The sequence below is a fragment of the Microchirus variegatus genome (genome assembly GCF_963457635.1).
Source record: "Microchirus variegatus genome assembly, chromosome: 2".
NCBI classification, from domain to species: domain Eukaryota; kingdom Metazoa; phylum Chordata; class Actinopteri; order Pleuronectiformes; family Soleidae; genus Microchirus; species Microchirus variegatus.
Window position 1 is genome coordinate 554,013 of NC_139803.1, and position 17,339 is coordinate 571,351.

The 17,339-nt window shown below is 39.6% G+C and overlaps 1 protein-coding gene across 1 annotated transcript in view; it reads left to right on the forward strand.

The window, feature by feature from the left end:
* The window catches only part of LOC310944550 (neural-cadherin), a gene marked incomplete at both ends in the record, with an annotated part of 36,069 nt that extends 27,302 nt beyond the window's left edge, over positions 1-8,767 (forward strand). Inside the window, 15 exons of the mRNA XM_083910350.1 lie at positions 123-216; positions 585-769; positions 853-1,079; positions 2,030-2,307; positions 3,400-3,614; positions 3,690-3,817; positions 3,892-3,980; positions 4,581-4,695; positions 4,787-4,967; positions 5,071-5,237; positions 5,318-5,567; positions 6,610-6,790; positions 6,870-7,120; positions 7,978-8,159; positions 8,492-8,767. Of these exons, the coding sequence (XP_083766476.1) occupies positions 123-216; positions 585-769; positions 853-1,079; positions 2,030-2,307; positions 3,400-3,614; positions 3,690-3,817; positions 3,892-3,980; positions 4,581-4,695; positions 4,787-4,967; positions 5,071-5,237; positions 5,318-5,567; positions 6,610-6,790; positions 6,870-7,120; positions 7,978-8,159; positions 8,492-8,767 (2,819 nt within the window). The remainder of the gene's footprint in view (positions 1-122; positions 217-584; positions 770-852; positions 1,080-2,029; positions 2,308-3,399; positions 3,615-3,689; positions 3,818-3,891; positions 3,981-4,580; positions 4,696-4,786; positions 4,968-5,070; positions 5,238-5,317; positions 5,568-6,609; positions 6,791-6,869; positions 7,121-7,977; positions 8,160-8,491) is intronic.
* Between the last annotated feature and the right edge of the window lie 8,572 nt (positions 8,768-17,339).

The window sequence follows — 17,339 nt, forward strand, 5'->3', positions numbered from 1 at the left end:
CAGCTACATTAGCTGCTATAGTCATATAGCTGCATTAGCTGCTAAAGTCATATAAGCTGTTAAAGTCATACAGCTGCATAAGCTGCTAAAGTCATATAGCTAAGTGTTTGACTTTATTTCAGGAATCCTTCCGACCACAGTGCTGGGACACATTCAGGCTCCAGACCTGGACGACTGGAGTCAGAAGGTTTATCGTCTGGAGGACAAACACAGCAGGTGATGTCATGTGACAGTTTATATATATACTGTATATCAGCAGCAGTGTTGAGCATTCATATAGCGAAGTTAGCTTCTAAAGTCATACAGCTACATTAGCTGCTAAAGTCATATAGCTACACTAGCTGCCAAGTCATACAGCTACATTAGCTGTTAAAGTCATACAGCTACATTAGCTGCTAAATTCATATAACTACATTAACGACAAGAATAAAGACAGAGGGAGGGGGTGATTTGATCAGGTTTGGTTTCCATGACGTTCACATGTATAAATAAATAAAGAAGATGAACATGTGACCTCACAGTAACAGAAAATATAAAGACAGAAGACAGACGTCATTGAACTCTTGTCATTAACCTTTAAAAAGGTTCTTCAGTGTGAACCAGAGCTCGGGTCAGCTCACCATCAGAGAGGGGACGCCATCTGGGTCGTACCAACTGCAGGTGCGCGTGTCGGACGACGCGTGGCCCGACGTCACCTCCACCGCACAGGTGGACGTCAGAGGTCTGCGGCGGGACGTCCTGCAGGACGCTGCGTCCATACGTCTGTCCAGTGAGTCCCTCAGTGATGATGATGATGATGATGATGATGGTGTTTTATTTTGAAGTCTCTCAATAATCACGTTGCTCTTCCAGACCTGACAGTGGAGCAGTTCTTCAGCAGTGACGCCGCTGACGACGGTCTCTTCCACCGCCTCGCTGCAGCGTTAGCTCGGCTGCTGCAGACTTCACCGGACAACGTCCAGATCTTCTCTGTGGGCGACGCCCACAGAGAAGATCTGGACGTGTGGTTCTCTGCTCGCGGCTCGACGTCCTACAGAGCGGAGAAGCTGCACGGCTACGTGGAAGCAAACAGAGACGAGGTGAGACGCTGAAAATAACCTGGAATTCTGTCATATTGCAAACCGCTCACTCTCCCACACCAAAGCCCATAGAGAAAACCAGTGATTTTAACATCACAGGGACACAGGAGCTGCTGGGTCACCTCTGATGCTAGCTGCTAACATTAGCATCCATGCCCAACAACGTATACTATCATTCTGCTTTTTTTTTTTTAATGCCGTATTAGCATGTTAGCATATGAATGACCTAGTTTGCAGCCTGAGCCTGACTCTCAAAGTCACTCACTCTCCCACACCAAAGTCACTCACTCTCCCACACCAAAGTCACACACTCTCCCACACCAAAGTCACTCACTCTCCTTCACCAAAGTCACTCACTCTCCCACACCAAAGTCACTCACTCTCCCACACCAAAGTCACTCACTCTCCCACACCAAAGTCACTCACTCTCTCCCACCAAAGTCACTCACTCTCCTTCACCAAAGTCACTCACTCTCCCACACCAAAGTCACTCACTCTCTCCCACCAAAGTCACTCACTCTCCTTCACCAAAGTCACTCACTCTCCCACACCAAAGTCACTCACTCTCCCACACCAAAGTCACTCACTCTCCCACACCAAAGTCCATAGAGTAAACCAGTGATTTTAACATCACAGCACACAGGAGTTCACAGGAGTTGTTGATCCACTGCTGCCTCCATCACTAACTTACAATGACTGATTTTAGTGAATTCAGTTTTTAAAATATTTAATTTAGACTTAACTCAGTGACACAAAGTGACCACACGAGGCAGCAGAGGACCAGCAGCTCCTGTGTCCCTGTGATGTTAAAATCACTGGTTTTCTCTATGGACTTTGGTGTGAATATTATCCGCTTTTCTCCAGCTCCATAATCACAACTTGCTTCATCCAAAAACTCAAAAACATCAGTGAACAGCTTTTTATCTGATTGCACTTTGACTCCCCTCCAGCTGGAGGCCACAGTGGGCGTGTCCATCTCTCAGGTGGGCGTGGACGACTGCCAGCGCGCCGACTGCAGTGGTTCTGGAGGCTGCAGCACAGAGGTGTCCTTCAGCCGGGCCCCGGTGGCCCTCAGCTCAGGGGCCACTTCACTGGTGTCACTGACCACCTCCACCAGGGCCCAGTGTGGCTGCAGGGGTCGAGAGGTCGTCCACCTGCCCTGCTCCACGTATCCCAGAAACCCCTGCTTCAATGGTGGAACCTGCCAGGACGGACCACTGGGATTCAGGTACAGAGACTGCCAAATAATGAGCTGTCTTTTACCTCACCAAGAGACTGACTGCCAAATAATGAGCTGTGCTACACATCACCAAGAGACTGACTGCCAAATAATGAGCTGTCCTTTACCTCACCAAGAGACTGACTGCCAAATAATGAGCTGTTTTTTACTTTATCAACAGACTGATTGCAAAATAATGAGCTGTTCTTTACTTAATCAACAGACTAATTGCAAAATTATGAGCTGTCCTTTACCTCACCAAGAGACTGACTGCCAAATAATGAGCTGTCCTTTACCTCACCAAGAGACTGACTGCCAAATAATGAGCTGTCCTTTACCTCACCAAGAGACTGACTGCCAAATAATGAGCTGTCCTTTACATCACCAAGAGACTGACTGCCAAATAATGAGCTGTCCTTTACCTCACCAAGAGACTGACTGCCAAATAATGAGCTGTTTTTTACTTTATCAACAGACTGATTGCAAAATAATGAGCTGTTCTTTACTTAATCAACAGACTAATTGCAAAATTATGAGCTGTCCTTTACCTCACCAAGAGACTGACTGCCAAATAATGAGCTGTCCTTTACCTCACCAAGAGACTGACTGCCAAATAATGAGCTGTCCTTTACCTCACCAAGAGACTGACTGCCAAATAATGAGCTGTTTTTTACTTTATCAACAGACTGATTGCAAAATAATGAGCTGTTCTTTACTTAATCAACAGACTGATTGCAAAATAATGAGCTGTCCTTTGCCTCACCAATAGACTGACTGCCAAATAATGAGCTGTGCTATACATCACCAAGAGACTGACTGCCAAATAATGAGCCGTTCTTTACTTTATCAACAGACTTATTGCAAAATAATGACCTGTTCTCTACATGCACACATGGACTGCCTGCCAAATAATGATCTGTTCTCTACGTCCACACATGGACTGCCTGCCTAATAATGACATGTTCTCTACGTCCACACATGGACTTCCTGCCTAATAATGACCTGTTCTCTACGTCCACACATGGACTTCCTGCCTAATAACGAGCTGTTCTCTACATGCACACATGGACTTCCTGCCTAATAATGAGTGTTGTCCCTCAGGTGTCAGTGTCCTCCCATGATGGACGGTCCTCAGTGTCAACAGACCAAGCACAGCTTCGGCGGCCGAGGATACGCCTGGTTCCCTCCCATCATGCTTTGCTTCCAGAGCCACATCTCCCTGGAGTTTCTGACCGAGTCGGCCAACGGGCTGCTCCTCTACAACGGGCCGCTTGGCCCCGCCCACTCTGAGGAGCGGGAGGACTTTGTGGCTGTCGGTGAGTTTCCTGCTGCGGCGCCACCATGTGTTCATCACCTCACTCGGTCACATTCTGAACTATTTGTCCGTGCAGAGCTGAGAGACGGCGTTCCCACGCTGAGCGTCAACCACGGATCAGGAACGCTGACTCTGCAGCTGACGCACGGATCCACCGTCGCCGACCGACGCTGGCACCGTCTGGACATCGTCAGTGATGGGAAGGTAATGACTGCTCACACCAGGTGGTGGCGCTGCACTGAGCCAAAGCCTTAATGTGTGTGTGTGTGTGTGTTCAGGCCGTCCAGCTGATCCTGGACCAGTGTGAGGGGGCGGGGCTAAACGAGTCGGCGTGCAGAGCTGCAGGAGAGACGCCAGGGAGCCAGAGGTCAGAGGGTCAAAGTGACTGATGAACATTTCACTGTGTGGCGCAATTGTTCAACCACCATCTGAACGTGAACATCGCCACCTAGTGGCTCCGTCCAATAAACCCAGTCCTGAGCAGAGTGAAACAAACTAAGAGTCTCATGAAAACATCTGTATTGTTGTCGTCTCTCTGACGTCTTTGATGTCTCCTGAAGTCTCTGACTCCTTTGATGTTGTCATCTTTGAAGTCTCTGTTGTCTCTGATGTCTTTGATGTCTGTGACGTCTGTCATTGTTGTTTTTGTTGTCTTTGTTGTCTCTCTGACTTATTTGATGTCTGTTGTCTCTGATGCTTTTGATATCTCTGTCCTCTTTGTCTCTGATGCCTTTGATGTCTCTCTGAAGTATCTGACTCCTTTGATGTTGTCTCTGACGTCTCCATCCTCTTGTCTTCTTTGATGCTTTTGATGTCTCTCTGTCGTATGTCGTCTCTGTCTTTGACGTCTCTGGCCTCTCTGACGTCTCGGTTCTCTGTTGTCTTTGTCCTCTCTGTCTTTGATGTCTCTCTGTCCTCTCTGTCTTTGATGTCTCTGTCCTCTCTGTCGTCTCTCTGTTGTCCTCAGGTTTCTGGACGTGTCCCAGCCTCTGCAGCTGGGCGGAGTCAAGGACACGTTGTCTCCTCAGAGACATTACCCCAGCTTCAGTGGCTGCGTACGCCACCTGGTGGTGGACAGTCAGGTAACGTCCACGTGCGTCGTCGTCTTCTTGTATTTGTGGACATTTTGTGTAACATTATATAAGCTGTCCCCTGTGGTGTCTGTCCCCTCAGGTGTTGGACCTGGCGTCTCCAGCCGAGAGCGTGGACAGCGCTCCAGGCTGCAGGTGGACAGACGCCGCGTGCTGGACGGGGACGAGTCCGTCCTGCGGCGTCCACGCGTCCTGCGACGCCGGGTGGGGCTCGTTCAGCTGCGAGTGTCTCCCGGGACACGAGGGACACCAGTGTGACCGAGGTGAGACCACGTCTGTCTGTCCCTGAGCGCAGGACATGTTCTGTGTCCTCATGTCCTCATGTCCCCATGTCCTCATGTCCCCATGTCCTCATGTCCCCCGCAGTCGTCCCAGAGTTCTCGTTGGACAGCGGCGGCGGCGTGCTGCGTTACCAGCTGCGAGGAGGCGGAGCCTCCAGACGCACAGACGTTCAGCTGCTCCTCAGAACCAGATCCACGTCCGGGTCCCTGCTCTCCGTCTCGTCCCGGGACAACACGTCCATCGTCCTGGAGGTGAGTCCAAGCTCCGCCCCCGACGCCGCTCGTCTTCGTCCTAAGCGTTGACGTGTTTTTGACGTGTTTGTGTCTCTCAGATCGTGGACGGTGTCCTCTCTGTCCGCGCCGACCTCGGGGACGGCGTCCACGCCCTGAGACTGAGCGGTCAGCGCGTGGACGTGGGACACTGGGTCCTGGTCCGTCTCCGTCGTCGTGGAAACCTGTTCACGCTGAAGCTGGAGGGAGGAGGAGGAGCCAGGGAGGTCCAGGACAGACTGGGGACAGAGAGGGACGTCGCTGTCCACACGGGGACAGTGACGGTCGGAGACAAGACGCAAGACTTTCAGGGTGAGACACGGAGACGAAGAGAGACACAAAGACACATAGACACAAAGACTCAGAGACACAAAGACTCAGAGACACAAAGAGACACAGTAATACACAATACACTAATACACAACAAAACACACCAATACACAACACAAGACAGTAATACACAACTACAACACAATAATACACAACAACACAAGACAATAATACACTAATACACAACACACTAATACACAACACAATAATACACAACGCACTAATACACAACAACACAACACAGAAATACACAATACACTAATACACAACACAATAATACACAACGCACTAATACACAACACAACACAATAATACACAACACACTAATACACAACACAATAATACACAACGCACTAATACACAACAACACAACACAGAAATACACAATACACTAATACACAACACAATAATACACAACGCACTAATACACAACACAACACAATAATACACAACACACTAATACACAACAAAACACACAACACAAGACAGTAATACACAACTACAACACAATAATACACAACACAAGACATTAATACACAACACACTAATACACAACAACGCAATAATACACAACAACAACACAACGCAATAATACACAACAACACAACATAATACACAACAACACAACACAATAATACACAACAAAACACACCAATACACAACACAAGACAGTAATACACAACTACAACACAATAATACACAACACAAGACATTAATACACAACACACTAATACACAACAACGCAATAATACACAACAACAACAACACAACGCAATAATACACAACCACACAACATAATAATACACAACAACAAAATACAACAATACACAACACAATAATAAAGACACTGTGTGTGTGTCTGTGTGTGTGTAGCTGTGAGTTGCCATCACAGTGTATGCAGAGACACAAAGAGACAGAGACTCAGGGACACAATCACAGAGACACAAAAGACTCAGAAACACAAAGACTCAGAGACTCATAGACTCAGAGGACACTCAGAGGAGCTTGTACTTCCTGTGTGCAGGCTGCCTGAAGGACGTTCGTTTTAACGGTCAGCTCCTCCCTCTGGACGGGCGGAGTCAGGAGCTGGTGGAGGTGTTGGAGCGCGGCGGCGTCTCCTCAGGCTGCGTCAGCGACGCCTGCAGAGACGACCCGTGTGAGCGCCCGCTACGCTGCGTCGACCTGTGGAGGAAGCACCAGTGCAGGTGAGGCCACGCCCACACCTGTGCGAGGCCACGCCCACACACACAGGAGTGGTGGCTAACTGCTGAGTCATGTCTCCAGGTGTCCCTCTGGTCATGTGACCGTCACAGATGAGTCGTCTCAGCAGCGGTGCAGACCCTCGCCGTGTGGACTCACTTCCTGTCGTAACGGCGGCGTTTGTCAGGCGCTGACGCACGACGACTACATCTGTGTGTGTCAGGACGGGTTCAAAGGTCAGCGCTGTGAACTGGGTCAGGTCAAAGGTCACCGTCTGGCTGCTCTGAGCCCTAGCTCCATCCTGGCTGTTAGCATGAGTCTGCTAGTCTTCTTTGGTGAGGAAACACAACAACAACACAACACAATGATACACAACAACACAACGCAATAATACACAACAACAACACAATACAATGATATACAACAACACAATACAATAGTACACAACAACAACACAATGATACACAACAACATCAACAACAACACAATGATACACAACAACACAATGATACACAACAACAACACAACAACACAATGATACACAACAACAACACGACAACAACAACAACACAATGATACACAACAACACAATGATACACAACAACACAATGATACACAACAACAACACAATGATACACAATAACACAACGCAATAATACACAACAACACAACACAATGATACACAACAACACAACACAATGATACACAACAACACAACACAATGATACACAACAACAACAGCACAATGATACACAACAACACAAAAATACAGAACAACAACACAATAATACACAACAACACAATACAATAGTACACAACAACAAAACAATGCAATAAGACACAATAACACAAGGCAATAATACACAACAACACAACACAATGATACACAACAACAACAACACAATGATACACAACAACACAACACAATAATACAGAACAACAACACAATAATACACAACAACACAATACAATAGTACACAACAACAAAACAATGCAATAATACACAATAACACAAGGCAATAATACACAACAACACAACGCAATAATACACAACACAATGCAATAATACACAACAACACAACACAATAATACACAACAACACAACGCAATAATACACAACAACACAACGCAATAATACACAACACAATAATAAAGACACTGTGTGTGTGTGTGTGTGTGTGTGTGTGTGTAGCTGTGTTAGTTGCCGTCACAGTGTGGAATCAAACAGGAAGTGGTCATCAGTTCCTCAGACGTGGACTTTATCAACTTCCTGTCGAGAATCAGAGTTTAGAAGACGTGAGAGAAAACATCCTGAACTACAACGAGGAGGGAGGAGGAGAGGAGGAGGAGAGGAGGAGAGGAGAGGAGGACCAGGTGAGAGGAGGAGAGGAGGAGGAGAAGAGGACCAGGTGAGAGGGAGAGGAGGAGGAGAGGAGGAGAGGAGGAGAGGAGGACCAGGTGAGAGGAGGAGAGGAGGAGGAGAAGAGGACCAGGTGAGAGGGAGAGGAGGAGGAGAGGAGGAGAGGAGGAGAGGAGGAGAGGAGGAGAGGAGGACCAGGTGAGAGGAGGAGGAGACAGTGAGGGGTTGGCCTTCAGACAGGAAGTAAACTCTGTCTCTTTCTTATTTGTTGCTTTGTGCCTCACACTGATGTGGGCGGAGCTTCTCCTCATGAATAAAGTGCCCCGCCCCCTGCTTTTCCCTCCAGAACAGTTATGACATCACTGAGCTGCAGCGCCCCCTGTGTTCCACTTTGTCTCTGTCGTCTTCGTGCATCACCACGGCGCTGGGTTCTCAGGAGGAAGTTCACGCCCTGTGTGGCTCCTCCCACAGCTCTGGCCCCGCCCCCTACCTGAGCATCCACCGCCATCAGCCAAACACCAGCAACGACGCCACCTACAGGCCAACACCTGCAGGACGCTACGTCGACTTTAAAACCCACGAGGAGCCAATCGTCTCGGACGCCGACGGCATAGCCGCCTGACGCCTGCCGTGTGTGGAGGGTCAGAGGTCATCGGGGGCGGAGTCTCAGCTCGCTGGGGTCGGACGTTTCTCACAGACTTGTTAGCGAAGAAGACGTCGCAGACTTTGTTTACGACAAATTATCGCCATGGGGTCCGAAGTTCTGGACGTTGAGCGACATTTAAGACGGAGACGTCACTGACGCGCTGCCTCCACACCACGAGAGGGCGACACACGTAAAAATGTACGTTTTTTTTTTTTTCAAGTTTATTTAGACGTGATCTGAAAAGTCACCACCAGGTGTCACTGAATCCTCTTGTTTAGCAAAAACCCCACATGTCGTATATCAAAACGTGCGGTATGATCGGGAACGGCGAGCTACGACTTTTCTAAGTGTTTCTGGTAACCATGGTGACAAAAACAGCAAAAAACTTTAGATGAATCACCAGACTCGAGACTTTTCTCACCGTATTCTGGTTTTTAATGATGAATGATTTTCTTTCTTATTTTGTCGTCGTTCTTTTTTTCTCTCTTTGCGATTTAAAAAAAAATCGTTTGTTTTTTCTGTTCATCAAACATGTTTTTATGTTTCCTCAACTGTGTCGTGTTTTTCCAAACAGAAGTGTTGATGTTTCTTTTTCTCCGTCAGTCGTTGTTCATGTTTATTATGGGATGTTCAGACATTTTACAAACATGGAATATTACTTTTGTTAATAAAAATGTTCTTTCCCAAAGGTTTCATTTGTGATTTTGCTCCAGTTTCAGATTCAGTTCCACGACACGTTTTCTTACGAACTGAACATTCTTCTTTTCACAGGACGATGAGTTCACTTTTGATAAGACTTTTATTTTGCAAACAGGAAATAGGACAGTTTGATTCAGACGTTTTCAGTAAAATCAGGTCTAGCTCTTTCCTCCCAGGATCGCAGAGTCGTTGATGATGAAGTTGAAATCCTCGTTGAAATTGAAAGACGCAAACGCACGCGACGCAACGGAGAGTTTTAGTTTGGTTTTTGGAAATCGTTTTGTTTGTTTAGTTTTGTTGTTTTTGAAACACACACACACACACATTCGTAGACACTTGACGAAATAGTGGAGAATGACATTGAGGTCGACAACATAGTATAGTATGACGTTCTGTCACATTTTGAGCTAAATAAAAAATTCAAGAAAATTTTCGATTTTGGAAGGTATAGTATGACGTTTTTGTCAAATTTTGGACCAAAAGCTTTTTTCAAAAAAATGGTCCAATTTTGGACAAAATAACTTCGTATGACATTGAGGTCGTTGACGACATAGTATAGTATGACGTTCTGTCACATTTTGGGCAAAAAAAGAAAAATTTCGAGAAAATTTTTCCGATTTTGGAAGACATAGTATAGTATCAAGAATCAAGAATTTTTATTGTCATTATGGGGACATAACGAAATTTTGCAGTGACTCCCGGCTTAAAAGCACACGATAAAATAACAAGATTGACAGAAGACTTAACACTTAAAAGGACACAACAAAATGTAAACGCAACAGACGACTTAAACACTTGAATCAGAATCATGTAAAACACGACGAAATATATGACTAACAACAACATATAACAAAATATGAGATTAGAGTATGTGCAAGGAGGTATAAATATGTCGTTTTTGTCAAATTTTGGACCAAAAGCTTTTTTCAAAAAAATGGTCAGATTTTGGACTTAATAGTGTAGTATGACATTGAGGTCGATGACATAGTATAGTATGATGTTCTGTCACATTTTGGGATAAAAAAACAAAACATTCCGATTTTGGACGACATAGTATAGTATGTCGTTTTTGTCAAATTTTGGACTCAAATGGTTTTTTTCAAAAAAATTGTCAGGTTTTGGACTAAATCGTGTAGTATGACATTGAGGTCGATGACATAGTATAGTATGATGTTCTGTCACATTTTGGGATAAAAAAAAAAAACATTCCGATTTTGGACGACATAGTATAGTATGTCGTTTTTGTCAAATTTTGGACCAACATTTTTTTTTCAAAAAAATTGTCAGATTTTGGGCTAAATAGTGTAGTATGACATTGAGGTTGATGACATAGTATAGTATGATGTTCTGTCACATTTTGGGATAAAAAAAAAAACATTCCGATTTTGGACGACATAGTATAGTATGTCGTTTTTGTCAAATTTTGGACCAAATTTTTTTTTTTCAAAAAAATTGTCAGATTCTGGACTTAATAGTGTAGTATGACATTGAGGTCGATGACATAGTATAGTATGATGTTCTGTCACATTTTGGGATAAAAAAAAAAAACATTCCGATTTTGGACGACATAGTATAGTATGTCGTTTTTGTCAAATTTGGGACCAAAGTTTTTTTTTTCAAAAAAATTGTCAGATTCTGGACTTAATAGTGTAGTATGACATTGAGGTCGATGACATAGTATAGTACTATGTTCTGTCACATTTTGGGATTAAAAAAACACATGTCAATTTTTTTTTCGATTTTGGACGACATAGTATAGTATGTCGTTTTTGTCAAATTTTGGACCAAAATGTTTTTTTCAAAAAAATTGTCAGGTTTTGGACTAAATCGTGTAGTATGACATTGAGGTTGATGACATAGTATAGTATGATGTTCTGTCACATTTTGGGATAAAAAAAAAAAACATTCCGATTTTGGACGACATAGTATAGTATGTCGTTTTTGTCAAATTTTGGACCAACATTTTTTTTTCAAAAAAATTGTCAGATTTTGGGCTAAATAGTGTAGTATGACATTGAGGTTGATGACATAGTATAGTATGATGTTCTGTCACATTTTGGGATAAAAAAAAAAACATTCCGATTTTGGACGACATAGTATAGTATGTCGTTTTTGTCAAATTTTGGACCAAATTTTTTTTTTTCAAAAAAATTGTCAGATTCTGGACTTAATAGTGTAGTATGACATTGAGGTCGATGACATAGTATAGTATGATGTTCTGTCACATTTTGGGATAAAAAAAAAAAACATTCCGATTTTGGACGACATAGTATAGTATGTCGTTTTTGTCAAATTTGGGACCAAAGTTTTTTTTTTCAAAAAAATTGTCAGATTCTGGACTTAATAGTGTAGTATGACATTGAGGTCGATGACATAGTATAGTACTATGTTCTGTCACATTTTGGGATTAAAAAAACACATGTCAATTTTTTTTTCGATTTTGGACGACATAGTATAGTATGTCGTTTTTGTCAAATTTTGGACCAAAATGTTTTTTTCAAAAAAATGGTCAGATTTTGGACTAAATAGTGTATTATGACATTGAGGTCGATGACATAGTATAGTATGATGTTCTGTCACATTTTGGGATTAAAAAAACACATGTCAATTTTTTTTTTAGATTTTAGACGACATAGTATAGTATGTCGTTTTTTATCAAATTTTGGACTCAAATATTTTTTTCAAAGAAATGGTCAGATTTTGGACTAAATAGTGTATTATGACATTGAGGTTGATGACATAGTATAGTATGATGTTCTGTCACATTTTGGGATAAAAAAAAAAAATTCCGATTTTGGACGACATAGTATAGTATGTCGTTTTTGTCAAATTTTGGACCAAAATGTTTTTTTCAAAAAAATGGTCAGATTTTGGACTAAATAGTGTAGTATGACATTGAGGTCGATGACATAGTATAGTATGATGTTCTGTCACATTTTGGGATTAAAAAAACATATTTCAATTTTTTTTTCAATTTTGGACGACATAGTATAGTATGTCGTTTTTTATCAAATTTTGGACCAAAATGTTTTTTTCAAAAAAATGGTCAGATTTTGGACTAAATAGTGTAGTATGACATTGAGGTCGATGACATAGTATAGTATGATGTTCTGTCACATTTTGGGATAAAAAAAAAAACATTCCGATTTTGGACGACATAGTATAGTATGTCGTTTTTGTCAAATTTTGGACCAAAATGTTTTTTTCAAAAAAATGGTCAGATTTTGGACTAAATAGTGTAGTATGACATTGAGGTCGATGACATAGTATAGTATGATGTTCTGTCACATTTTGGGATAAAAAAAAAAACATTCCGATTTTGGACGACATAGTATAGTATGTCGTTTTTGCCAAATTTTGGACTCAAATGTTTTTTTTCAAAAAAATTGTCAGATTTTGGACTAAATAGTGTATTATGACATTGAGGTTGATGACATAGTATAGTATGATGTTCTGTCACATTTTGGGATAAAAAAAAAAAACATTCCGATTTTGGACGACATAGTATAGTATGTCGTTTTTGTCAAATTTGGGACCAAAATGTTTTTTTCAAAAAAATTGTCAGATTTTGGACTAAATAGTGGAGTATGACATTGAGGTCGATGACATAGTATAGTATTATGTTCTGTCACATTTTGGGATTAAAAAAACACATCAATTTTTTTTTTCGATTTTGGACGACATAGTATAGTATGTCGTTTTTTTATCAAATTTTGGACTCAAATATATTTTTTCAAAGAAATTGTCAGATTTTGGACTAAATAGTGCATTATGACATTGAGGTCGATGACATAGTATAGTATGATGTTCTGTCACATTTTGGGATAAAAAAAAAAACATTCCGATTTTGGACGACATAGTATAGTATGTCGTTTTTGTCAAATTTCGGACCAAATATTTTTTTTTCAAAATTTTTTTCAGATTTTGGACTAAATAGTGTAGTATGACATTGAGGTCGATGACATAGTATAGTATTATGTTCTGTCACATTTTGGGATTAAAAAAACACATGTCAATTTTTTTTTTATATTTTAGACGACATAGTATAGTATGTCGTTTTTTATCAAATTTTGGACCAAAATGTTTTTTTCAAAAAAATGGTCAGATTTTGGACTAAATAGTGTAGTATGACATTGAGGTCGATGACATAGTATAGTATGATGTTCTGTCACATTTTGGGATAAAAAAAAAAACATTCCGATTTTGGACGACATAGTATAGTATGTCGTTTTTGCCAAATTTTGGACTCAAATGTTTTTTTTCAAAAAAATTGTCAGATTTTGGACTAAATAGTTTATTATGACATTGAGGTTGATGACATAGTATAGTATGATGTTCTGTCACATTTTGGGATAAAAAAAAAAAACATTCCGATTTTGGACGACATAGTATAGTATGTCGTTTTTGTCAAATTTGGGACCAAAATGTTTTTTTCAAAAAAATGGTCAGATTTTGGACTAAATAGTGTATTATGACATTGAGGTCGATGACATAGTATAGTATGATGTTCTGTCACATTTTGGGATAAAAAAAAAAACATTCCGATTTTGGACGACATAGTATAGTATGTCGTTTTTGCCAAATTTTGGACTCAAATGTTTTTTTTCAAAAAAATTGTCAGATTTTGGACTAAATAGTGTATTATGACATTGAGGTCGATGACATAGTATAGTATGATGTTCTGTCACATTTTGGGATAAAAAAAAAAACATTCCGATTTTGGACGACATAGTATAGTATGTCGTTTTTGCCAAATTTTGGACTCAAATGTTTTTTTTCAAAAAAATTGTCAGATTTTGGACTAAATAGTGTATTATGACATTGAGGTTGATGACATAGTATAGTATGATGTTCTGTCACATTTTGGGATAAAAAAAAAAAACATTCCGATTTTGGACGACATAGTATAGTATGTCGTTTTTGTCAAATTTGGGACCAAAATGTTTTTTTCAAAAAAATTGTCAGATTTTGGACTAAATAGTGGAGTATGACATTGAGGTCGATGACATAGTATAGTATTATGTTCTGTCACATTTTGGGATTAAAAAAACACATCAATTTTTTTTTTCGATTTTGGACGACATAGTATAGTATGTCGTTTTTTTATCAAATTTTGGACTCAAATATATTTTTTCAAAGAAATTGTCAGATTTTGGACTAAATAGTGCATTATGACATTGAGGTCGATGACATAGTATAGTATGATGTTCTGTCACATTTTGGGATAAAAAAAAAAACATTCCGATTTTGGACGACATAGTATAGTATGTCGTTTTTGTCAAATTTCGGACCAAATATTTTTTTTTCAAATTTTTTTTCAGATTTTGGACTAAATAGTGTATTATGACATTGAGGTCGATGACATAGTATAGTATTATGTTCTGTCACATTTTGGGATTAAAAAAACACATGTCAATTTTTTTTTTATATTTTAGACGACATAGTATAGTATGTCGTTTTTTATCAAATTTTGGACCAAAATGTTTTTTTCAAAAAAATGGTCAGATTTTGGACTAAATAGTGTAGTATGACATTGAGGTCGATGACATAGTATAGTATGATGTTCTGTCACATTTTGGGATAAAAAAAAAAACATTCCGATTTTGGACGACATAGTATAGTATGTCGTTTTTGTCAAATTTTGGACTAAAATGTTTTTTTTCAAAAAAATTGTCCGATTTTGGACTAAATAGTGTATTATGACATTGAGGTTGATGACATAGTATAGTATGATGTTCTCTCACATTTTGGGATTAAAAGAACACTTCAAATTTTTTTTTTCGATTTTGGACGACATAGTATATAGTATGTAGTTTTTGTCAAATTTTGGACCAAAATGTTTTTTCAAAAAAATGGTCAGATTTTGGACTAAATAGTGTATTATGACATTGAGGTTGATGACATAGTATAGTATGATGTTCTGTCACATTTTGGGATAAAAAAATAAACATTTAAAATTTGTTTTCGATTTTGGACGACATAGTATAGTATGTCGTTTTTGTCAAATTTTGGACCAAAATGTTTTTTTCAAAAAAATGGTCAGATTTTGGACTAAATAGTGTATTATGACATTGAGGTCGATGACATAGTATAGTATGATGTTCTGTCACATTTTGGGATAAAAAAAAAAAAACATTCCGATTTTGGACGACCTAGTATAGTATGTCGTTTTTTATCAAATTTTGGACTCAAATATTTTTTTCAAAGAAATTGTCAGATTTTGGACTTAATAGTGTATTATGACATTGAGATCGATGACATAGTATAGTATGATGTTCTGTCACATTTTGGGATTAAAAAAAACACGTAAATTTTTTTTTCGATTTTGGACGACATAGTATAGTATGTCGTTTTTGTCAAATTTTGGACCAAAATGTTTTTTTCAAAAAAATGGTCAGATTTTGGACCAAATAGTGTAGTATGACATTGAGGTTGATGACTTAGTATAGTATGATGTTCTGTCACATTTTGGGATAAAAAAAAAAACATTCCGATTTTGGACGACATAGTATAGTATGTCGTTTTTGTCAAATTTTGGACCAAATTTTTTTTTTTCAAAAAAATTGTCAGATTCTGGACTTAATAGTGTAGTATGACATTGAGGTCGATGACATAGTATAGTATGATGTTCTGTCACATTTTGGGATAAAAAAAAAAAACATTCCGATTTTGGACGACATAGTATAGTATGTCGTTTTTGTCAAATTTTGGACCAAAATGTTTTTTTCAAAAAAATGGTCAGATTTTGGACTAAATAGTGTAGTATGACATTGAGGTCGATGACATAGTATAGTATGATGTTCTCTCACATTTTGGGATTAAAAGAACACTTCAAATTTTTTTTTTCGATTTTGGACGACATAGTATATAGTATGTAGTTTTTGTCAAATTTTGGACCAAAATGTTTTTTCAAAAAAATGGTCAGATTTTGGACTAAATAGTGTATTATGACATTGAGGTTGATGACATAGTATAGTATGATGTTCTGTCACATTTTGGGATAAAAAAATAAACATTCCGATTTTGGACGACATAGTATAGTATGTCGTTTTTGTCAAATTTGGGACCAAAATCTTTTTTTTCAAAAAAATGGTCAGATTTTGGACTAAATAGTGTAGTATGACATTGAGGTCGATGACATAGTATAGTATGATGTTCTCTCACATTTTGGGATTAAAAGAACACTTCGAATTTTTTTTTTCGATTCTGGACGACATAGTATATAGTATGTCGTTTTTGTCAAATTTTGGACCAAAATGTTTTTTTCAAAAAAATGGTCAGATTTTGGACTTAATAGTGTATTATGACATTGAGGTCGATGACATAGTATAGTCTGATGTTCTGTCACATTTTGGGCAAAAAAAAAACACATTTAAAATTTGTTTTCGATTTTGGACGACATAGTATAGTATGTCGTTTTTGTCAAATTTTGGACCAAAATGTTTTTTTCAAAAAAATGGTCAGATTTTGGACTAAATAGTGTATTATGACATTGAGGTCGATGACATAGTATAGTATGATGTTCTGTCACATTTTGGGATAAAAAAAAAAAAACATTCCGATTTTGGACGACCTAGTATAGTATGTCGTTTTTTATCAAATTTTGGACTCAAATATTTTTTTCAAAGAAATTGTCAGATTTTGGACTTAATAGTGTATTATGACATTGAGATCGATGACATAGTATAGTATGATGTTCTGTCACATTTTGGGATTAAAAAAAACACGTACATTTTTTTTTCGATTTTGGACGACATAGTATAGTATGTCGTTTTTGTCAAATTTTGGACTCAAATGTTTTTTTTCAAAAAAATTGTCAGATTTTGGACTAAATCGTGTAGTATGACAT